Source organism: Lacerta agilis, chromosome 1, assembly GCF_009819535.1.
Source record: "Lacerta agilis isolate rLacAgi1 chromosome 1, rLacAgi1.pri, whole genome shotgun sequence".
Taxonomy (NCBI): Eukaryota; Metazoa; Chordata; class Lepidosauria; order Squamata; family Lacertidae; genus Lacerta; species Lacerta agilis.
Window position 1 is genome coordinate 123,609,746 of NC_046312.1, and position 24,655 is coordinate 123,634,400.

At 45.4% G+C, this 24,655-nt stretch overlaps 1 protein-coding gene and 2 non-coding genes across 3 annotated transcripts in view; all 3 read left to right on the forward strand.

Moving 5' to 3' along the window:
• Positions 1 to 18,268, forward strand: part of NOP58 (NOP58 ribonucleoprotein) — a 31,887-nt gene extending 13,619 nt beyond the window's left edge. The window contains exons 8-15 of the mRNA XM_033169765.1: positions 341 to 486; positions 2,496 to 2,622; positions 4,314 to 4,477; positions 6,591 to 6,725; positions 8,057 to 8,118; positions 11,049 to 11,200; positions 16,191 to 16,327; positions 17,938 to 18,268. Of these exons, the coding sequence (XP_033025656.1) occupies positions 341 to 486; positions 2,496 to 2,622; positions 4,314 to 4,477; positions 6,591 to 6,725; positions 8,057 to 8,118; positions 11,049 to 11,200; positions 16,191 to 16,327; positions 17,938 to 17,997 (983 nt within the window). The 3' untranslated portion in view covers positions 17,998 to 18,268. The remainder of the gene's footprint in view (positions 1 to 340; positions 487 to 2,495; positions 2,623 to 4,313; positions 4,478 to 6,590; positions 6,726 to 8,056; positions 8,119 to 11,048; positions 11,201 to 16,190; positions 16,328 to 17,937) is intronic.
• LOC117061594 lies at positions 1,025 to 1,112 on the forward strand. The gene has a single exon (XR_004428106.1). It is a non-coding gene; the product is annotated as a small nucleolar RNA SNORD11B (small nucleolar RNA).
• Positions 2,767 to 2,853, forward strand: LOC117061585. The gene has a single exon (XR_004428104.1). It is a non-coding gene; the product is annotated as a small nucleolar RNA SNORD11 (small nucleolar RNA).
• Positions 18,269 to 24,655: the final 6,387 nt, after the last annotated feature.

Here is a 24,655-nt window from a genome sequence, read left to right on the forward strand (position 1 = left end):
ACCACTCTCCTCTCACTAACGGCTCTTCCCTCCTTTTAAAGAGCGGAATGTCCCGCCTCCCAAGGGGTATCTGCCACTCAAACTGGGGTGCCCATTAACTCATAAAACACTGTGGGTTTCTGAACGTCCCCTAACTTAGATCTGATTCATTACACCTGACAATTAGTTTCACCTTTAAATTGAATTACTGAAAGAAATTAACCTTTCCACGATATTCTAATTTTTCGAGTTTCGCCTGTAGGTACAAGGCTGTTCATAAACGAATAGATGTTTAATGTTTTAAAACTTGACTTCTGTTGCTGCTTGCCATTCGTTCCAACTCTCTGATTTTGCTTCCCAGGAGACAGAAAAAACTTTGCCTGTTCTGACCTGTCTGAGGCCCTGCCTGAGGAGGTTGAGGAGGAGGTGAAAGCAGCTGCCGAAATCTCCATGGGGACCGAAGTGTCGGAGGAAGACATCAGCAACATACAGCATCTCTGTGACCAGGTGATGACGTTTTGTCGAAAGTTTGTTTCATTGGCATATCTGCATTATGGATTTACTACACTTGGGGAGGATGGATGAATGAATGGATTTGGAATTTGCAGTTCATAGCTGGTCCAAAACGAAAACAGTGTTTTAAGTCAAAGCCCATACCTCCAGCATTGCTCACAATCGATCTGCAGTAAAAGGCCTTAGTGCTACTTCCTTCAGTTGAGCTTAATTCTGTTTTAAATCTAAAGTGACCCAGCCTAACTGGCGGTAGATCCTAAAGAAGAAGAAGAAGAGTTTGGATTTGATATCCCACTTTATCACTACCCTAAGGAGTCTCAAAGCAACTAACATTCTCCTTTCCCTTCCTCCCCCACAACAAACACTCTGTGAGGTGAGTGGGGCTGAGAGACTTCAAAGAAATGGGACTAGCCCAAGGTCACCCAGCAGCTGCATGTGGAGGAGGGGGGATGCAAACCCGGTTCCCCAGATTACGAGACTTAACGGTCTTAAAAACTACACCACACTGGAAAGCCTTTCAGGCCAGCGTTCTTGATGGCAGTGATGATTTCCATGATGATGCTTTCCTTGATGTGTAAACCATGAGGGTCGCACAGTCACTACCTCTTCTGATGCCATCTCGAATAGCTAAATTAAAGACATTGAAGTCGGCATAACGCAAACAGTTCTTCTGAGATTTGCAGCAGAAGCATTGCCGCAACTTATATTCAGACACCAGAATATTCCGCTTCTGTAGTGCCAAGGTGGCAAATCTGCTTTCCCTTTAAACATGCCAAAGTACCATTAACCCATCATACCTTCTTATCTTACCGGTAAGTCCCTAGTTGAAGGACTTTTGGGAAGAGCTGGTTGGAGGCTGGACGAATGCTAACCTTCCTGAGTTGGACGTAGGACTTTCTGTTGTGGTCACATGCATCAGATAAACGGATGTCCCGGCTCAGTTGTGGATTTGTCATGGAGTGGAGGAGGGAGGCCTCACCCACGCAAACACTTTGTATGGTTCTCACCATTAAACTGGGACTGTCCATAATCAGGGTGGACAAATCATTGTCAGTAAGACTTAAAGAAACATCTGACTGACAAATTGCGGGTTGCTTACTCTCTAAATAGCTGGGACCATCTCACCTGAGGAACAGTTACAGGTGGGTAGCCGTGTTGGTCTGCCATAGTCAAAACAAAATCAAAAATTCTTTCCAGTAGCACCTTAGAGACCAACTGAGTTTGTTCCTGGTATGAGCTTTCGTGTGCATGCACACTTCTTCAGATACCTTCAGGTATGCACACGAAAGCTCATACCAGGAACAAACTCAGTTGGTCTCTAAGGTGCTACTGGAAAGAATTTTTGATTTTGTTTTCACCTGAGGAACGTCCGACTCCCATGCAATCCTGCCCAGTAGTTAAAATTAAGGTTCAGATGTGTGTTCAACTTGTCCATAGGTGGGGTTCTGATGTCTCTTAAAAGCCTCTTTGGGTTTTTAGTGTAAGGTTTAGACATTTGCTAAATATTCAACATAGAATTTTATGAGAGGTTTTTAACATATTAAGCAATAAAATCCAAACTCTTTTATAGGAGGATAATAAAAGGCAATATATCAAAAGAAAAGAATAATACAGAAAGAGAAAATATAAAATACGATATTCATGTTTTCCATAAAACACAATTATATATATCTATGTAGAGCCCTTTATCATCATTTCATCTCAATCTCAGTCTTCCATCCGCATACTGAGAGTTGAATCCAGCCTCCCACCTGGTTCCCCCCAGAAATTTGTTAAATGCGTACTCAGATTGCTAGTTTTTTTAATTTTAAATTTTTTTCACATTTTATACACTGCTTTGCCGAATTTCTTTCAGGAAAACAATGTTTCTTTGAAAAATGCTTGCTAGGAAAACTCGGGCCGCCACTCAAATTTCTGTAAACCGCCTTCACCAGGTTTTTTTCCTTGCATTCCTTTAGTGGCTCCCCTTTGCAGGCCTTGACCACCCTTGTTGCATATTTCAGGTAATCGAGATATCGGACTATCGAGCACAGCTGTACGATTACCTGAAAAACAGAATGATGGCCATTGCGCCTAACCTCACGGTCATGGTGGGAGAGCTGGTGGGGGCGAGACTCATCGCTCACGCAGGTAATTTTGACGCAATTGGGGGGGGGAGATGTGTTGTATTTCACTGCCCTGCACTTTGCAGAATCGAAAGGACACAAGTCCATTGACCAAGACCAGCTTTGTGAACCTAGAAAATTTTGGCGTCTGCGAAATAGAAGCCTAGAAGTAGTCGGTGATGATTTTGTCCTGAAGTTTGCTTGATTTCATCTTGAAACATGAAGGCAACTCTAGTCACTACCTCTTCTGAGACATCTTCTGGGCTCTGTTCCTTCTCAGCTGCTCCCCCAAATAAAACCCAACGAATGCCTCATTTATTGGTATCATTATGCAAGGCAGATTAACCTGGGTTGAATTATGTTACTGCCGATTGCCAGATTATGTATCGGCTTCTATGGCATGTGTCAGGGAGCCCCCCTCCCCACGGCCGGTAGCATCCCAGGATCGTTTGCAGTACAGGGAACCACCCCCGTTGTTCAGCAGTTCGTCATCCCCCTCCTCGGGAGGAAGCGACCATTCCTCCAGTGGGGAGGGGGAGTTGGAGGCAGGAAGTCGGCGCAGGGGCTGTGAAGGGATCGCAGAGCCTGAGCACCAAAGGGGAAGCGGGGGACAGGGACAATTTCCCACGCCCCAAGTTCGCAGACAGGAAAGATGTGGAAGGGGGAGGCGGGGGTTTAGAATCCCATGACTCTTTTGCTGGACCAAGAACCGGAAGGGTTCATTCCCGGACTCTGCGGAGGGATGAGATGGGCGTTTGAACTCTTCCTCCACTGTAAATATCTGCACAATAAAGAACTTAGTTTTTATAAGTTCTGCATTTGGCTGATTTCTCATGAGCAACCACTGAACGTCCTGACAGCATGGATAGCTAACCTGTGGCCCTGTAGATGATGTTGGACTGCATGCGACTTCCATCATCCTTGGCAGTTGGCTACCCTGCCTGGGGCCAGCGTGATGGAAGTCCAAGAACAAGTGAGGGGGCATTGGCTTGCCACCATCTCTCTTCTGCAACATTGTCTTTCAGAGGCTGGTGTTGTTATTATTATTATTATTATTGTTGTTGTTGTTGTTATTATTATTATTATTTATTTACACTGCCCATCTGGCTGGATTTCCTCAGCCACTCTGGACGGCTCCCAGCAGAATACAATGGTACCTCAGGTTAAGAACTTAATTCATTCTGGAGGCCCCTTCTTAACCTGAAACTTCTTAACCTGAGGTACCACTTTAGCTAATGGGGCCTCCCGCTACTGCCACGCGATTTCTGTTCTCATCCTGAAATAAAGTTCTTAATCCGAGGTATTATTTCTGGGCTAGTGGAGTCTGTAACCTGAAGCATCTGTAACCTGAGGTACCACTGTACTAAAAACATGATAAAAGATCAAACATCGAAAACTTCCCCAAACAGGGCTGCTTTCAGATGTCTTCTAAAAGTCCGATAGTTGTTTATTTCCTTGACATCTGATGGGAGGGCGTTCCACAGGCCAGGCACCACTCCCGAGAAGGCCCTCTGACTGGTTCCCTGTAGCTTTGCTTCTCGCAGTGAGGGAACCGCCAGAAGGCCCTCGGAGCTGGACCTTAGTGTCCGGGCTGAACAATGGGGGTGGAGACGTTCCTTCAGGTATATAAAGTTTGAGACTTGGTCCTTTTGCCCGAGTCCTCTTTTGAAGGCTGCTAATTCTTGCAAACTCCTGTTGCGTCTTTTCTTAACGCAGGCTCTCTCTTGAACCTGGCTAAGCACCCGGCGTCAACGGTTCAGATCCTGGGAGCCGAAAAGGCACTCTTCCGAGCACTGAAAACTAAACGCGACACACCCAAGTTCGGTCTGATTTATCACGCTTCTCTCGTGGGGCAGACAACAGCAAAGAACAAAGGAAAGGTGAGATGCTCTAAAACACATGTTGCTTTGTGATTCCTTGCGTGCTGCATCTGCAGGTCACTAAGGAACCAAGACTCTTGACATTTGACTTTGTCTCTAGTGAGGCTTCATTCTTAGTCTAAATTTGGTATTTTCCAGAGTTTTGGGGTGACGCTCCTCTCCAAACCCTCTCTGCCTTGTGGCTTTTTTATATTATTGGAAGCAAAATAAGAGAGGCAACTTGAAAATGGTGCTGAAATATTATAAATAGTAATAATAAACGCCTTAGTTGTTTCAGTTTCATGATGGCCTTCTCATGAAGTGAGTTCCCGTCCTTGCTTATATGGAAGTCCATGGAGTAGCTTGCTTAATCTTTCTTTCTTTCTTTCTTTCTTTCTTTCTTTCTTTCTTTCTTTCGTGTGTGTTTATGGGTGTGTGTGTGTTTGTGCTTGTTCTTTTATCTGTCCCTATAGCAATAGGCCGTATTTTTCTGTGTATAAGACGATGTTTTGTTGCTTTTGAAAAATTAGCTAAAAAATTGGGGCTCGTCTTTTTTCTTCTTCTTTTTTTGCCAAATCATATTTATTAGAGTTTCCAATACAACAGAATCATATGAAACATTCCAAATTACATTCCAAATTATTTATCCAATTATCAATAAAACAAGAAAAGTTCCAAATCAGCTTGTCTTATACACAGGTGGGTACACAGGGTTCTGGCTCGGATTGGGGGTTGCGGTTTGCCCACTCGGACAAAAAAAAAAAGCGTAAGAACTTTTAGGACGATCAGCCCCCAAAAAGCTCAAGAGGTTTGGCCGCCGATCATCCCTGGACACTGCGAACGAGAGGAGCTCGGCTGGCTCTGGCTGAGCTCACCCAGCAGCGGGGTCCTGCGAGCCGAAGACGGCACTCGCTCAGTAGCTATCACTGATTGTTCGGCGGCTGCAGCACCAGCAAGAGGCACTCAGCTCCACTATTCAAGCCCCGGCCAGCAGCAGGAGGAGGAAGAGAAGAAGAAGAAGAGTTTGGATTTGATATCCCGCTTTATTATCACTACCCGAAGGGAGTCTCAAAGCGGCTAACATTCCCCTTTCCCTTCCTCCCCCACAACAAACACTCTGTGAGGTGAGTGGGGCTGAGAGACTTCAGAGAAGTGGGACTAGCCCAAGGTCATCCAGCAGCTGCATGTGGAGGAGCGGGGACGCGAACCCGGTTCACCAGATTACGAGTCTACCGCTCTTAACCACTACTCCACACTGGACACAACAGCTTGCATGAAAACCCACCACCACCACCACCCCAAGTGCTGCTGCTGCTGCCGCCACCGCTGCTCTCATCAACCAGCCACCGGGGTTTTGGCAACGCTAGTGTAAAATACTGATTTCTTAATTTTGGATTCAAAAAAATAGGGGTCGCCTTATACATAAGGGCGTCCTATACACAGAAAAATATGTTTTCCTATTCTGATTTATGATTTATAAATATTTCAGTGAAGGAAAAACAATGAGTTACTCCATTTAGTAGTGGTTAAAGTTGTGTATTTGTTTTTAAATACTAGGCTTTGACTGTTATAAAAGCAGCTTGTTATTTTCAACAAAGGAAACCCTCATGAGCATTCATCCTCATGGCCTCAACTAGGGCCAGGGCTTTCTCAGTACTGGCCCCGACTTGGTGAACAGTCTATCACAAGAGACCAGGGCCCTGCGGGATTTGGCGTCTTTCCGCAGGGCCTGCAAGACGGAGCTGTTCCACCTGGCCTTTGGGTTGGTTTCTGTTTGATAGTTATGCTTCATTCTTCTATTGGTGGGCTATTTGAAAATGAGACTGCAGTTTTAATTTTGAATTTTTAAATTTGTATTTTAATCTGTATTTTAAATTGATTGTTTTTTATGTTTTTGCTGTGATTTTAATTAGTGTTAGCCGCCCTGAGCCCGGTTTTTGGCTGGGAAGGGCGGGGTATAAATAAAAAAATATTATTATTATTATATCCTTTGTTGCCTTAAACTATGAGCAGAAGTTCCCTTTGTGCTAACCTGTCTTGGCATGACTTGGAGCACCATGGGCAAAGTCAACTGCCAGCTTGGTTTCATTGTTGGGAGTATTTAATTTCTTTTTTTTTAATTTTTCCCTTCCAGATCTCACGAATGCTGGCAGCTAAAACAGCCTTGACTATCCGTTACGATGCTCTCGGAGACTCAAGCAGCGCTGAGATGGGGGCGGAAAACCGGCTGAAAGTAGAGACAAGGCTAAGGCACCTGGAGGAGAAAGGGGTGAGCCTGCGAAAACACGGAAGGACAATTTTATTTTTTATTTTTAATTTCTATACCGCCCTATACCCGAAGGTCTCGGGGCAGTTCACATAGAGGATGCAGCAGTTCACACATTTTGCTTAAAGTACTTTGTATGGTCTAGGGATGAAGCTGGAAGGTTGTGCAGAGGAGGGCGACCAAGGCGATCAGGGGTCTGGAAACCGAGCCTTATGAGGAACGGTTGAAGGAGCTGGGTATGTTTAGCCTGGAAAAGAGGAGACCGAGAGAGGAGATATGACAGCCACCTTCAGATATCTCGAGGGCTGTCACGCGGAAGAGGGGACAAGCTTGTTTTCTCCCGCTCTGGAGGGTAGGACTCGAAACAATGGCTTCGAGTTACAAGAAAGGAGACGTCAGAAAAAGCTTTCTGAGAGTAAGAGCTGTTTGACAGTCTCCCTCAAGAGGTTGTGGACTCTCCTTGGGGGTTTTAAGCAGAGGTTGGATGGTCATCTGTCATGGAGTTTCCTGCATTGCTGGGGTTTGGACAAGTTGTTCCTTGGGGTCCCTTCCAACTCTACCATTCCGTGAGACATCAGTTGACACATTGGCAGTCAAGGCAGAGATAGGGTCCGTCCCCATTCCGGACCACCTTTTGTTCCATGGATCTCTGGATTATCAGCTTGGCTCTTCCTTTGCAAAACAGCTCAAACTCAAGGGGGAAATGGGTCATCTGGCATCAGGTGGGTGACCCCCCACCCACCCACCTGTCAAGATGACCCAGGTGGGAAGCTCAGAATCCAGAGTAGGAGGAACATTAGGCTCTGGAGAACTCCTGCAAGCATGTGGGGTGGGAATTGCAAGAAGAGAAGGAAGGAAAGAGGGCCTTGCCAGATCTCGGCTTAGCTCATTAACACAGCGTGGAATCTGGACTTTGGAAACGCCAAAGCACTTAACTTTTCGTTCCGCACATACCAGGTGGCTGCGGTTGACTCTCGATTTGCTCGGTCCTCATCCACGCTGTTTCTTAATTCCTTTTCTTCTGGGATATGGAACTGGTGTCCCAGAAGAAGGCATGAAAATCCTAGGGTTTGCTGTTAACCGCCCAGTGGAAGGAGACCCAAATAGTTCAGCCCAGCCTTCCAGATGTTTTTGGACTAGCAACATGATCAGGCTTGCGGAGGCTGTTTTAGCCCAGCCTGTGTTTCTTCCGTGAGGGAAGAGTTACCCTGTTCACTCCAAACTGCTTTTTCTTATGAGAACCTGTGTTCAGCTTTAATTCTTCTTAGAGATGTTGTGCCAACATTTTGTCATCAGTCATTTGTTCTTCATAGCTGTGCCTTTCCTCCCCTCAGATAAGACGGATAAGTGGCACGGGAAAAGCCTTGGCCAGGGCAGACAAATATCAACACAAGAGGTTGGTAGTTGTATGTTTTGTTTTTCTTTTGCTGCCCAAAGGCTTGGGCTTTAAGTTTGCTGGACTGTCTCCTGCATTGGTGGAAACATTTTCAATATTCTCAGCGCTGCCTGGGTTGCTACAAGCTGTGTCTCAGGCTGCATGTTAGGCTCGGTGCTAGCTCTCTTCTTTCCCTTACTTTGGTGGTGGCATTTCAGTTTAATACAGATTAATAATACAACTTTTGTGCATTATGAGCTGATGGAGTGCAGATGCCAGCCCATAGTGGATAGAACACCACTTGTTTTCTAATACAATGGTATCTTGGTTCTCAAATTTAATCCGTTCTGGAAGTTTGTACCAAAATCAAAGCGTTCCAAAACCAAGGGGTGCTTTCCCTTAGAAAGTAACGCAAATGGATTAATCTGTTCCAGATTTTTTTAAAAAACCTCTAAAACAGCAATTTAACATGAATTTTACTAACGAGACCATTGATCCATAAAATGAAAGCAGTAATTAATGCACTGTACTATAAAATAAATAAAACAGTATTGTAGATGATTAAATTATTTTTAAAAATCTTACCTGCACTGATGATAGCCATTGTTTGGATGGGGGGCTTTTAGCCATTTCCGCAGTCACACAATCAATGAATTAGTAGCTGAACTGGGATCCACACAGTCACAAAAACAAATTAACTGAAAAGGCCTCAAAAAAACGCAAAATAAATAGCAAAAACAAAAGCACCAAATATAAGCTCCAAATGTCACCTCAGAACACTGCATTTGGAAGTGGAAGGCTTGAATTACAATGGGGGGGGGGACACGCAAATTAGCAGCGCAACAGGAAACACAGGGGGACTCAAAATGGAGCATGTTCAGCTTTCGAAAAAAGGTTTGAAAACCGGAACACCTGTGGTGTTGAGAGCCAGTGTGGTGTTGTGCTTAAGAGCGGCGGACTCGTAATCTGGTGAACTGGGTTCGCGTCCCCGCTCCTCCACATGCAGCTGCTGGGTGACCTTGGGCTAGTCACACTTCTCTGAAGTCTCTCAGCCCCACTCACCTCACAGAGTGTTTGTTGTGGGGGAGGAAGGGAAAAGGAGAATGTTAGCCCCTTTGAGACTCCTTCGGGTTGAAGGTGAAGCCGGCATCTTATCTTGGGAAGCAGCTCATCTTTGGTGCCGGGCACTCAGCTCTCAGGCAGGCATTGCACACAGCAAGCGCATGAAAGGCTGCCTCAGGAACTAAAAAAAATAATGCTAAAACATACATTTTTAAAGAAACCGGAAGCTTTTTTTACTAGGCATTTTAACAATAAGTATTCCAAAAGAACTGGGACGCGGGTGCCACTGTGGGTTAAACCACAGAGCCTAGGGCTTGCCGATCAAAAGGTTGCTCGGTCCCTGCTCCTGCCGACCTAGCAGTTCGAAAGCACGTCAAAAAGTGCAAGTAGATAAATAGGTACCGCTCCGGTAGGAAGGTAAACGGCGTTTCCGTGCGCTGCTCTGGTTCGCCAGAAGCGGCTTAGTCATGCTGGCCACATGACCCGGAAGCTGTACGCCGGCTCCCTCGGCCAGTAAAGCGAGATGAGCGCCGCAACCCCAGAGTAGTCCACGACTGGACCTTAATGGTCAGGGGTCCCTTTACCTTTACCTTTATTCCAAAGAAAATAAATGACTGTTTCTTTTGGCAGCAACAGCAGCCAGAATGTTAATAGCAAAATATTGGAAGAATGAGTCAACACCAACGAAAGATGAATGGCAACTTAAAGTTGCGCGAGTTCTTCGAGTTAGCCAAGATGACAGAACTAATAAGAAACCACTCAGTAGACAAGGTTGAAAAAGAATGGGATTGCTTTAGAAATTGACTACAAAATATGGTTCCAATAACAACACTTGGTTGTGCCTAGGCTAATTTCACAGATATAAGGGAAATTCCGTGCTTTTTAAAAATAACTGAGTACAGATTCCTTAAATGCAAGAGAAGGGTAGAAGCCGCAAAGAGTTAGAGGGAAGTCAAAAAAACATATCAGGGACGCAAACTGGTTTAGAGGAACAGAAAGAATGTAAAGGAAAGAGAGAGAGAAAAGCAGAAATACAAAGGTAACTTCTTTCTAGGAACTTTATGTATAGAATATTCAAATTATGGTTTGTACTCCTTAAATGATTTTGTGTATTGGACAAATACCATATTTTTCCATCTATAAGACGCCCCTACGTATAAGACGACCCTTATTTTGGGGGAGTTGGGTTTAAGAAAATGGGGGCAGATCTATCCGTGTATAAGACGCCCCCAAATTTTGGACATTATTTTTTAGGGAAAAAACAGTCTTATGCATGGGAAAATGTGGTATTTTTTCCCTTTTTCTTTTCCTTTTTCTCTAATAATATTTATTAAGGTTTTACAACAAACATACATAAAACAAAACTACATAAACAACAAATAAAAACAAAACATAATAACATACATAATTCTTATACCTAATATTACTTCCTCACATTGTGATGGGACTTCCTCCCGCCCCCTCCTCCTGCGTCCCTTGCAAATACCTTTTCGTAACCTTAGATTCCCAAACACTCATAATCTACCTTCTAATTACTAAAATTCCTTAATATCTTACACCTCTTAACCTATGTTATAACATTGCCTAATTAATTAAACTTATATCTTATCTTACTCCTTATCATCTTAAAACTTAATCATCTATCTTCTGCTCTACAGCCTATTTTATCCTCAAATTATATCTAACTTTCAATCATACAATGATCTTTTAAATACAGTTTGAAATTCCTCCATTCTTTCTCCACTGCGTCGTCCCTCTGGTCACGGAGTTTCCCGGTCATTTCTGCGAGCTCCATATAGTCCCATCATTTTCATCTGCCACTCTTCCTTTTTCTCTTTGTTTTGATTTTGGATCGTTGTTGTTGATTGTTTTTCTATTTGTCATTCAAGTGAAGTCAAGACATACGACCCTTCTGGGGAGTCGACGCTTCCTCCGGTCCTAGGAAAGCGCAAACGTGGATTGGAAGACGAGGAGGAGGAGGAGGAGACGGCGACAGCAGGCCCAGGAAAAGCGAAGAAGGCTAAAATAGTAGAAATCAAAGGTTAGTCGCTGTGCCTCTGGAATCTTAGTTGCGCCTGAAGTCACATGGATCGACTTCCTCCTCCTTTGTGGTAAATGTACTTTTGTGAAATTGTTTCCCTGCCTCCCATTGGACTTGCCACTATGCTTCCTTTGTGTGGCCTGAAACAAATTAGATGGGCTTCCCGGTCTGCTTGAAAGCCTCCGCAAATCATCTTCCATTCTGCTGCTTCCAAACTTCTGGGAAGACTGCCTGGCATTTTGTAGCCAAAGCAGCCAGAGCCACATAAAGAAACTTTTTCCTGTGGAGCTGGTGTTGGTGGGGAGATCAATCGGGTTTGGAGAAAAACAAAAACACTTTCTGAGGATAAGGCCCTAAAAGGGGGGTGGGGAGAGAGAGAGAAGAGAGAGAGAATTTCCTTCCAAACATCCCAAAGGAAATTCAGTGGAGTGGGAGGAACGATAGAACAGAACGGGAGGAAAGGGAGACAAAGATCAAATACAGTCGTACTTTGCTTGTCAAATGACTTCGTACTCAGATGTTTTGGCTGTCGAACGCCGCAAACCCGGAAGCGAATGTTCCAGTTTGCAAACGTTCTTTGGAACTCGAATGTCTTTTTTTATTATTATTATTATTCTTTTTTGAAAATTATAACATTCATACATTAAAAACAAAACACAACAAAACAGACAACAACACAAAAAAACCTAAAAGTAAATAACCCAACATAACAAAATACACCAAATAAATCTTAATTAAAATATAAACAAAACAGATCGTGCATATTCATTCATTCTCATAGTAATAAATCAGTATTCACTATTTCCATTAAATAAATCATAACGAATCAAAATTAATCATAAATCATAATACCTAAGAAGTTGGAACTCGAATGTCTTTGACGGGGCTTCCGCAGCGTCCGATTGGCTGCAGGAGCTTCCTGCAGCCAATCGGAAGCCGCGCTTTGTTCTCCGAACGTTTTTGAAGCCTTCCGGAACAGATTGCGTTCGACTTCCGAGGTATGACTGTAGAGCAGGGGTGGCCACCTCCCAAGAGACTGCAATCTACTCACAGAGTTAAAAACTGGCAGTGATCTACCCCCTTTTTGGGGGTTCAGGTCAAAGTTGTTCAGCTTTTTGGGGGAGAAGGAAGGCCCGTTTTTTAGGCGTTCAGATCAAAGTTGTTCATCTTTTTCTTTTAGGGAGAAGGAAAGCCCCAGTTTTGGGTACAGGGCAAAAATATTGAGCTTTTTTTAAGGGAGCTAAAGTTGTTGAGCTTCTTTGGGGCCAGCCAGTGATCTACCAGTAGATCACGATCTACCTGTTGGACGTGCCTGCTGTAGAGGAATCAAAATAATTCTTTGTCGGTTCTGCACCACAGTCTTCCCCCGCCCCTCGATCAAAATGGAAGGGGGGGAGGGCTTACTCTTCTCCCCCTGCCAAAAATACCCCCCAGGACTGGGTACGTTCAGTGGGCAAGGGATGTGATGGGCTTACTTCACTTGCGGAAACAGATTGCCACCTTTTCATTTTGATTGGTGGCAGCCCCTTCTGGGCTGGGTTTGCCGATCGACTGCTGCAGTATTTCGATGTCCCCCCCCCCCAACCCAGTTAACGTTATTGCTGTTCACTGGAAGTTAATAGCGCAGCTCGCTAGAGAGGAAACAAGATTCACATGCTTGTGAGCGTGGAGCTACGCGTTGGCTTTTGTTGTTGAGCTTTTAGGCTCAATAATAATAATAATTTATTATTTATACCCCGCCCATCTGGCTGGGTTTCCCCAGCCACTCTGGGCAGCTCCCAACAGAATATTAAAAACACAATAAAACAACAAACACGTAAAACTTCCCTAAAGAGGGCTGCCTTCAGATGTCTTCTAAAAGTCAGATAGTTGTTTATTTCCTTGACATCTGATGGGAGGGCGTTCCACAGGGGCAGGTGCCACTACCGAGAAGGCCCTCTGCCTGGTTCCCTGTAACCTCACTTCTCGCAGCGAGGGAACCGCCAGAAGGCCCTCGGAGCTGGGGGTGGAGACGCTCCTTCAGATAAACAGGACCGAGGCCGTTTAGGGCTTTAAAGGTCAGCACCAACACTTTGAATTGTGCTCGGAAACGTACTGGGAGCCAATGAAGATCTTTCAGGACCGGTGTTATATGGTCTCAGCGGCCGCTCCCAGTCACCAGTCTAGCTGCCGCATTCTGGATTAATTGCAGTTTCTGAGTCACCTTCAAAGTAGAGCGCATTGCAGTAGTCCATGCACACGAAAGTTCATACCAGTAACAAACTTAGTTGGTCTCTTAAGGTGCTACTGGAAGGATTTTTTTAAAATTTTGTTTCGACTACGGCAGACCGACACTGCTACCTACCTGTACACATATCTGGAGTGACTGCACGCAAAGCAGGAGGGCAGGATACATGCTTCTTAAAGAGTTCCCCGTGTCGGAACGAGTGCCAAGCCCGCAACACCCACTGTCCTCTAAATCTCCACGGCAATGGTCTGTTCAGCTTCACAATTCTCCCTCGCTTGACAGATTGCCAAAGCCTTGGCCAGAAGTGCTGTCAGATCTCCTCCTGAGGCTTTAGTTTTTGCTGGTTGAAAACATCCTTTTTCTAGCGGAGTTTTCTAGCTTGGTACTCGGAATGCTGTGTGTTCCCCGCAGTCCTCCGGGCTAAAACAGATGAGTGTTTTCCATCCAAGGGCTCTTTATGCATAGAAAAAGGGGCAGTGTTTGTCCAAAGGCAGAACGGTATAGTCCAAAATATTGTATGCTAACTTAATTCTTATTTATATTGATACATTATTTCTTCAAATGGAGTCAGAGTTGAGTTGGGGGAACATAAGAAGGCGGTTTGAGCCTATTACACCGATCCTGGTCCGACCGCACTGGCTACCAGTTAGTTTCCGGGCCCAATCCAAAGTGCTGGTTTTGACCTATAAAGCCATAAACAGATTAGGACCACAATACTTTAAGGACTGCCTCTTTCCATATGAGCCTACCTGGACCCTGAGATCATCTTCTGAGGCCCTTTTTCATGTGCCGCCTCCTCGAAAGGTCCAGAGGGTGGCAACATGAGAACAGGGCCTTCTCTGCAGTGGCTCCCCGTCTGTGGAATGCCCTCCCCAGGGAAGTTCACCTGGTGCCTTCATTATACACTTTTAGGCGCCAGGCAAAAACATTCCTTTTTAACCAGGCCTTTGGTTGACCTGATTTACATCCTATGCCCTTTTAAAATGTGTTTTTTTTTGGGGGGGGGCAGCTATTGGATTGTTGTTGTTTTTATTTTTATTGTGTATTTTGTGGTTTTATATCAGGGGTCAGCAACCTTTTTCAGCCGTGGGCCGGTCCACCATCCCTCAGACAATGTGGTGGGCCGGACTATATTTTTTTGGGGGGGATGAATGAATTCCTATGCCCCACAAATAACCCAGAGATGCATTTTAAATAAAAGCAGACATTCGACTCATGTTAAAACACCAGGAAGGCCCCACAAATAACCCAGAGATGCATTTTAAATAAAAGCAGACATTAGACTCCTGTAAAAACACCAGGAAGGCCCCACAAATAACCCAGAAATGCATTTTAAATAAAAGCACACATTCGACTCATGTAAAAACACGCTGATTCCCAGACCGTCCGTGGGCCGGATTGACAAGGCGATTGGGCCGCATCCGGCCCACGGGCCTTAGGTTGCCTACCCCTGTTTTATATCCTGATTTTATTCTATGAAGTGCCCTGAGATCCCCGGGTATAGGGCGGTATATAAATTCAATAAATTTTGTTTGTTGGTTTGTTACATTTATATCCCACCTTTATTTTCCAAGGATCTCAAGGTGGTATACATGGTTCTGTTCCTCCTCCCCATTCCATCCTCACAACAACCCTGTAAGGTAGGGTAGGCTAAGAGATAGTGACTGGCCCAAGATTACCCAGTAAGCTTCATGGCTGAGAGAAATCCATATCAGGTTTATAATAATTTATATAATAATAATAATTTATTATTTATACCCCACCCATCTGGCTGGGTTTCCCCAGCCACACTGGGCGGCTTCCAACAGAATATTTAAATACAATAGTCTATTAAACATTAAAAGCTTCCCTAAACAGTACTGCCTTCAGATGTCTTCTAAAAGTCTGGTAGTTGTTTTTCTCTTTGACGTCTGGTGGGAGGGCATTACACAGGGTGGGTGCCACTACCGAGAAGGCCCTCTGCCTGGTTCCCTGTAACTTGGCTTCTCGCAGCGAGGGAACCGCCAGAAGACCCTCGGAGCTGGACCTCCGGGCAGAATGATGGGGGTAGAGACGCTCCTTCAGGTATACTGGACCGAGGCCGTTTAGTACAATCTACGCTGAGTGGCAGTGGCTGTACAGGATTTTAGGTGGGTCTCTCCCAGTCCTTCCTGGAAATGCTAGGGATTGAAGCTGGGACCCTTCGGCATGCAAGATTCTACTGAGCTGCAGCCATCCCTAACGCTAGATCACCCCTGGGATGTTAAGTTTCTGCAATCTTCTGCACCTTGAATGCCTCTGTGATTTAAAACCTTTACCCGGAGGGCATTTCAGGGCTTGAAGTTTCACACCTGGTGGTTCATCTCTCCCCATAATGAACCAACCCTGAGATCATCTTCTGAGGCCCTTCTTCATGTGCCTCCTCCACGAGAGGTCCAGAGGGTGGCAACACGAGAACAGGGCCTTTTATGCAGTGACTCCCCATTTGTGGAAAGCTCTCCCTGGGGAGGTTCTTCTGACGCCTTCATTATCCACCTTTAGGTGCCAGGTGAAAACTGTTCCTCTTCCAGGTGTTTGGCTGGTTGGCATTTTTAAAAGTGTTGTGGGAGGGGGGAAATTATTAGTTTGTTTTCGTTCTTTTAACACGCATTTTGTTTTGTTTTCATATTGTATTTTCATTTTTCGTTTTTCATTTTCATATTGTGTGTTTATGTCGCGAACCTCACTGAGATCTATCGATTAAGTATACAGTAGTAGTAGTAATAATAATAATCTTCCCCATAGTGGAGGAAGAAGAAGAACAGGAGGAACCTGTCAAGAAGAAGAAGAAGAAAAAGGAGAAGAAGACAAAAGCTCAGGAAGAAGCTGCTTGGGTAGAGGATGAGGAAGAAGAAGAACCATCAACTAGCATTTCAGTCGAGGTAAGATGCTTCAAATCGTCCAAGATGACATATGCTGCTGTAGTGTGCGTCAGCAGTGAAAACCTGTGGCAGTCGTACCTCCCTAATTCGTTTTGTCAGTCGCTAGTTGGAGGGCACACTAGGAATGCTTACAGTTTGAATTGCAGGGGTTAAAAACCCTGCATGATCTGGAATGTCAGATGCGACGAACCTCCACTTCAGACTCTCCCCTCGTTACTAAGTGAATTTATAATCAGGTGTTCTGGGTCAAATTACAATACACCCCACCTGTCTCTCTGAGGTCCGTCTGTGATGTCAATCCCCTTTTATCTGTAATCTGGGGGTCCCTTAGTAACAGGAGTTTTCCTGTCCAGCAGTCGTGGCTGGTTATATCCTCCGCTCTGGGCTTCAGGGGTTAAACTCTTCTTTGCCTACAGTTCGGGGTCTCTCTTTATTAGATCCCTCACTATATCAGTTAGCTAAGCCCTCTTAGCAACTCTGTGGCAATACCAGGGTTTCCTCCCGCTAGCCCCTCCTGAGGGAACTCCAAGACCCTTCAGGTTAGTTTTGTCCTTTCCCTGAGTTCACCTCCTCAAGAGCCTATATAACTCACTGGACCAAATGAACAACGATATTTTCTTAGCGCAACAATAAGAGGTCTTTATTTCTTACAGAACATAACGGTTTCAGTAATGGTTCATAACAGTGTAAACTCTTTATTTCAGCAACATATACACATCTTCAACGATCCTGACCTAACCTGGCCCCACACCCTCCTCCTTCCAGTCACCACTCTCCTCACACTAACGGCTCCTCCCTCCTTTTATAGAGCTGAAGGTCCCGCCTCCCAAGGGGTATCTGCCACTCAAACTGGGGTGCCCATTAACTCGCTAAAACACCGTGGGTTTCTGAACATCCCTTAACTTCGATCTGATTCATTAGAGCATGAGGGGAAACAGCGATTTTCCTAAACGCCTTGCTGCATCTGTCAGAGTTGCACGGAGCCCGCCCTCGCGAAAAAGACAATTGCCTGCTTATGTACCCTGAAGCCATGTCTTGCTCCACAACCCTCCAACCTCTCGTTCTGTAGAGCCCTTCAAGGCTCGGATGAACCAGAGAGCTCTTGCTGGGGCTGAAACGAACCTCTTCAGTCTCGATGTGCGTCACAAGCCGCATGCGTTGACATGCGTGCGCTCGGCGTCGCATAGCAGCGGCGCAGCTCCGAGGAGGAGCTATTCTAGGAAGCGGGTGTGGCCCACGCTGCTGCGTTTTGATTGGCGAGCGTCTTTTCCTCCATTTAAACTTCTCCGTCAATCGAGGGAGAATGGCTTTGTTCTGCAGAGATGCTTCGAGATGAAAGCTTCTCTCCTCTTGCCGAGTGCTTTTGACTCATTTCATTAGGGTCATATCGATGGTAACCATGGATTCCTGCGGTTCTCGTGAGCCTCTCCGTCTAAAGAGATTAGCAAAGAGTAGCAGAATAGGACCATGCCTCTGCCTCTCACATCTCCCCTCAAGGGAAAAGTCCTTAGATGCAAATCAGTCTTCCCCTCCCCGCCCAAACGCTAATTTTGAATTTTGTATATTTCATAATTAGGAGTAGAGGGTAACAAGGCTTATTCTTTTTCCAGACCTCAGAGAAGAAGAAGAAAAAGAAAAAGAAAATTAAAGAGGAGCCGGAAGATGATTAAGAGGAAGAAACCACAGTCTCCCTGGGGATGGCGTGTATGTGGTTTTGGGGACAGCTGCCCCTAAAATGTAATTTGACCCACAATTAGGCAAGGCCGACAAATTCTTCCCACTGTCTGTGGAGCAGATCCACCGTCCATTCTCAATTCTTTAGTCTGAACACCAAGTTTAATCTCTGCCCTGATGTTTCTTTGTAATGCTAACAAACTGCTTTGAGAGTTTGCCCGTATCTAAAAAGCAATATTATACATGTTTTAAAACCAGTAACATTTTCCAACAGCAGGACTCCTTTATCTTCCTTCAGTATAAATTTTTAGAGCATGTGGCCTCTGAGTCTGAAAAAATACAACTTTCTCTCTCTCTCTCTCTCTCTCTCTCTCTCTCTCTGTGTGTGTGTGTGTGTGTGTACACATGGATGTTTCTTTCTAATCAGCTGAAATTCTACCTTTTTTAATTTCATGAAATATACTGAGGGAGCTTGGGGGTGAAATGGGAAGGCGTGTAGCAAATAGGCCAGGATACAGTTCATACTCAGTTTGTGGTGAAACAAGCATCCACTGCGATTGGGTTAACTCTTCCTAGCACCTGGGAAGGCAGGAAAGGAATAGCCAGTTTTTGGAGTTCCACCTGGTTCTATAGGCCTTTCTCCCAGATTATCTCCTGTCTTTGCCCAAGACTGAACTTTTCGTCACAGCAAACGCCAGGACACCACACATCTTCACCTGATATCCTACAATTGAGGAGGGAATGGACAGCCTTCACTCAACCTCACTGAAAGGGCTCTTGTGTTTCCCCCCCTTTCCATCCTTTTGCTTTCCAGGGTTTGGAGGGAAATCAGACAGAACAGTGGGGGGGGGGATGTAGCCTTCCAGATGTTGGACTACAACTCCCATGATCCCTGACCATCTGCTAGGCTGGCTGGAGCTGATGGGGATTGGAGTCTCGGCAACTCCACCCCTGCAAATTAGGCTGGGAGCCAAGTTGCTATCCTTTCTTCAGACGGAAAGAGTGAAGCCACGCCTCCGCTCTTAAGCTTGCTAAGGAGACACAAAGGGCAAGAACATTTCCCCCAAAGTCTTAAAATGTCGCCTGTGAGTGGTGGCATACTCCCAAGCACCACAGCCACCCTTTTACTTAAAAATAATAATTAAAAAAATTAAAATACTGTTTCCAAACAGCTGGTTTTCTTTCTTTGTAATTTGGAGTTTTAGATTCAGGAAATGGTGACTTAAGACTTGAACACACACTGCTGAATAATCTGACGGAAATAAAATGCGCTTATGTCAACGATCAACAATGATCGAAAGATATTCAGATAAGCACACATGCAAAAAGATAACGTTGCCTTTTGGTTTAACAAATGAAGGAACTTCTCTCGTGAGTTGGCCAGACTCCGTAGCTCCCAGGCCCACCCCACATGCCAGATAGCCATTCGTTTCTCAGAATGACGTGTGACCTTTGGGGAAACTGGTTAGCATGACCCAATCCTTCCTGCAAGAACAGCAGTTCCCAGACATTTTCTTATGTAACACCTCTGTGCTGAACTAGCCACTCTGCTATTTGCTCTGTCAGCCCTAGCCAACATGGACAAAGGTCAGAGATGATGGGCATGCGAGTTGCAACAACCTCTGGAGGGCACCAGGTTGGGGAAGCTCACCCTGTGGAGCATTGTGTGAGGCCCTCCAGAGGTTCGACTTCTCCCATCAGTGTGTCCATGGTCCCCCTTCCCACTTGGTAGTTGCTTGGAGGACCCTAGTCTAATGGAAGCTGGTGAAACCTGGACCTGACTGAGCACCTAGGAGGTTACATGGATGAAGGGAGAAGGGAGTGATGGGAGAAGGACGTTGTAATATTATGTCAACCACTCTCTGATTTTGTTTTCCTGTTAAGGGAGGAGCTCAGTGCAGTGTACCCTTAACATAAGTGAGCAGAGGACTGCAGGCAGCAGACGTCACCCCCCCCCCCCAAAAAAAAAAAAAATTATAGTGGCCCCGTTGAGCTTCAAGGCTGGATGAGGTTTTGAACCCAGGTCTCCCAGGCCCTAGCCCAATAGTCCTACCGCCAAACCTAGGGACGCGGGTGGCACTGTGGTCTAAACCACTGAGCCTCTTGGGCTTGCCGATCGGAAGGTTGGCGGTTCGAGTCCCTGCAACGGGGTGAGCTCCCATTGCTCTGTCCCAGCTCCTGCCAACCTAGCAGTTCGAAAGCACGCCAGTGCAAGTAGATAAATAGGTACCGCCCCGGCGGGAAGAAAAACGGTGTTTCTGTGTGCTCTGGTTTCTGTCATGGTGTTCCATTGCGCCAGAAGCGGTTTAGTCATGCTGGCCACATAACCCAGAAAGCAGTCTACGGACAAACGCCGGCTTGCTTGGCCTGAAAGCGAGATGAGCGCCACAGCCCCATAGTCGCCTTCGACTGGACTTAACCAGCCAGGGGTCCTTTACCTTTCCAGGCAGCATACGGCATCCCCCAAAATAAAATTATAGTAATGACCTGTTGTCATATAGCAAGCCTCATGGCTGTGTGAGGTTTTGAACGCAGGTCTCCCAGGCCCTAGCCCAAAAGTCCTGCTGCTGAACCTGTACACTGCAGCTCCTTTATAAATCAAAACAATATGAATCACCCTAGTATACTTTGGTTTCTCAGAGCTGTTCCAACAATTTGTGTCATCACTGGCATATGGCAGGGCGGAATGGAAGTGGCACTAGGATGAAGCGGCAGGAAAGTTGGGGGAACTTTGGGGGGGTGGCAGTTCATATGTGTGTGTTCACTTGGGGTAAACCGCGGTAAACTCTTGATTCCGACGTTTAAAATCCTACTTGCGGTCTATGAGACACGCTACTTATTAAGTGTCGAGAGAGGTTCTGTGCGAAAGCTGTTTGCATCTTGAAGATCTGGATTGTTGCGGGATAGTTTTTTGGGGGGACACACACACCCCGGCTAATGACAAAGCGATGCCTTGAAGTCTGGGAGACAGGCCGCTGGGTGCATCACCGTAACATGGTAAGAGATAAACTGAGTGCATTGCAACACACCATGAAGCAATCTTGGGCAGCTGTGCAACAAGTATGTTTTACTTTCTGGCTCAGTCTGCCTCTGTGGGGAAGCCGAAGGAGAAATAGGTTGTTGTTCAGTCGTTCAGTCGCGTCCGACTCTTCGTGACCCCATGGACCAGAGCACGCCAGGCACGCCTATCCTTCACTGCCTCTCGCAGTTTGGCCAAACTCATGTTAGTAGCTTCGAGAACACTGTCCAACCATCTCATCCTCTGTCGTCCCCTTCTCCTTGTGCCCTCCATCTTTCCCAACATCAGGGCCTTTTCCAGGGAGTCTTCTCTTCTCATGAGGTGGCCAAAGTACTGGATCCTCAACTTCAGGATCTGTCCTTCTATTGAGCACTCAGGGCCGATTTCCTTGAGAATGGATAGGTTTGATCTTCTTGCAGTCCATGGGACTCTCAAGAGTCTCCTCCAGCACCATAATTCAAAAGCACTCGGGGCTGATTTCTTTAGGTTGTGTCATCAGCATATCTGAGGTTGTTGATATTTCTTCCGGCAATCTTAATTCTGGCTTGGGATTCATCCAGTCCAGCCTTTCACATGATGAATTCTGCATATAAGTTAAATAAGCAGGGAGACAATATACAGCCTTGTCGTACTCCTTTCCCAATTTTGAACCAATCAGTTGTTCCATATCCAGTTCTAACTGTAGAACTTTTTTTTTTTTTTTTTTTGGAGGGCTTTGTTTCCCTGTGTTCTGGTTAGATTGTCAGAGCCAGTGTGGTAGAACACAAAGGCAGGTGAGATAAGGATCAATAACTCCTCTAGGGATGGGAGGATCTCTAATTTCGGTTCTCTTCATTCCCCTAACCTCCCATAAATCTTACATTTTCCACATTTCTGCATCAATTTGCAAAGTCCTTTTAAAAAACCCTCAAACAAATTCATAGTCCTTTCAGAGCAGTTTTCTACTAAGAAGCACTTTTATTTTTTACTAATCACACAAATTTGCCTTTTTTGTACAATTAAGCTTTCCTATTTTACATTTTAGAATATACATTTGAACAAACTCAAAATATCAATGGCTTCCCTTCTTCCGTTGTTCAGTTTGCATGCCCTAGATCCCTGCATATTTCACATAAACGAAGCCATTCAGTATTCCATTTTTACATCCATCAAAACTAATTTACACTGTTGGAATTTATCTTAATGTTGCCAACGTTTTCAAACGTACTCCATGGAGCAGTAAGAGCAAAACAACTCAATCAAGGTTACTATAGTTACTCCCAAACTTTGAACTAATAAAGAGCTGATGACGAGAAGATTTTGTATGAACATAACAAAACAAAAAAATCCCAATGTTGCGCTTGAAGCCATTTGGCACGAGCTATTAACAGAGCTGACTAAGCTGTTATTTATTGGCTGCCCTAATAAACTTATCTGGAGAGCCAAAGAAAAGCTCTGGAGAGCTAATGAAACCCATATAGCTTCTTGACTTTCTGTATCTCCCCTTGTAAACAACATTACTGGCCTGAGACCTGTTTATTAGGCCCTGCAAGTTTAGGTCTGTGAGGAGGTCACATGGCACTATGTGTGGCAGGGGACAGGTGGTTTTCCAAGCCTGGTGCCACCTGAAACAGCATTTCGTGTTCTTCAAAGCCTGATCTGATGTTGCCACTGCCTTCCTTTATGATAACATTCCTATATCATTCACATATTCAAGAGTTAGGATGCACAACAGAACTTAGAAACCCCTTCCCACTCCATGGAAAATGCATGGTGGCCACCCAGCTCCAGGTATTTCTGAATAACACCAATTTTCTGGGTCTGAACAAGCAGGATTAGTTGTCCGAATGTACAAGGTTTCCTGATAAATGTCTCTGGGGATATTTTTTTGGCATTTAATTAGCAAAGGGTTCCTGGCAATGAGGGACACAGGTGGCGCTGTGGGTTAAACCACAGAGCCCAGGGCTTGCCGGTCAGAAGGTCGGCAGTTCGAATCCCCGCGGCGGGGTGAGCTCCCGTTGCTCGGTCCCTGCTCCTGCCCACCTAGCAGTTCAAAAGCACGTCAAAGTGCAAGTAGATAAATAGGTACCGCTCCGGCGGGAAGGTAAACGGCGTTTCCGTGCGCTGTTCTGGTTCGCCAGAAGCGGCTTTGTCATGCTGGCCACATGACCTGGAAGCTGTACGCCGGCTCCCTCGGCCAGTAACGCGAGATGAGCGCCGCAACCCCAGAGTCGTCCGCGACTGGACCTAATGGTCAGGGTTCCCTTTACCTTTCCCAGCAATGAACCATGAAAAAAATATTGCTGGCTCTCTCTGTCTTTCCTAACTACTTTTGCACCAGTTTTTTTAAAATAACATTTTACTGGGTTTTATAATCGAGGATCATAGGAATAATTTACTTTTGCACCAGTTTCCAAAAAAAGCAAGGGCTTTTTTAAAAGTTTGTGCTTTAACACTCCAATCAGAACAGATTTGGGGGGTACACAGGAGATTGGGGGAGCAGAGAGGAAGATGATATCCCACTGAGTGGACTTATGTTGGCACCCCTGGAGGCCTTTTAAAATGTATGTTATAATATTGTAAATCGCTTTGGGATGCCAATTTATACCCTGTTCATCTGGCTGGGTTTCTCCAGCCACTCTGGATGGCTCCCAACAAAATATTAAAAACACAATAAAACATCAAACATTAAAAACTTCACTAAACAGGGCTGCCTTCAGATGTATTCTAAAAGTCAGATACAGTATTTTTCGCTCCATAGGGCACACCGGGCCATAGGGCGCACCTTGTTTTTAGAGGAGGAAATAAGGGGGGGAATTTTTTTTCTGGTTTTCCTCCTCTAAAAGCCCTGGTTTTTTGAGGATCAGCTCAAATTTGGTCAGCTTTTTTTGCAAAGGGAAAAGCCTTGGTTTTTTTAGGATCAGCTCACAGTTTTGCAGTTTTTTTGCAAAGGGGGAAAAGCAAAGCTGCTTTTGCAAAGGGGGGAAAAGCAAAGAGGAAAAGCCCCTTTTTATGGGGTTCAACTCACATTTCTACAGCTTCTTAAGGAAAGGGAGCTGTTTCTACAGTTTCCAGACAGAAAATCTAATCAGCCAGTCACATGTCGCTGGGGAAACAAACAACCTCCCTCTGCAGCACATTCAACAATGGAGGCCTGGGCAAGAGGGTGGGCTGAAAGGGAGCCAGGACTCTTATCTCTCTCCCGATCTCTTGCTGATCAGCTGCTGAGCGGGGGTCCTTTCAACACCCCCTTTTCTCTTTGTAAAATAAAAAGCACTATCCTCTTTTGGCCCTTGGGCAATTCGGCTCCAGGGACCACCATTCGCTCCATAAGACGCACAGATATTTCCCCTTACTTTTTAGGAGGAAAAAAGTACGTCTTATGGAGCGAAAAATACGGTAGTTATTTCCTTGACATCTGATGGGAGGGTGTGATGGCCTGGGAGTCAGACTCTGATGCTGAACCTGAGGGATCCCAGCCTGCACGGGATTCCCCGCCTCCAGAACCAGCTGAGCCGGGGCCAGGGCTTGAGCCTGAAGGATCCCCACCTGTGCTGGATCCCCAGGTGCAGGCATCAGCAGAGTCTGCTCTGGCTCCTTATGGGAGGGAGGACCCATTGCCTGCAGGTGCTCCACTCCCAGCCTCTTCAGAGGAA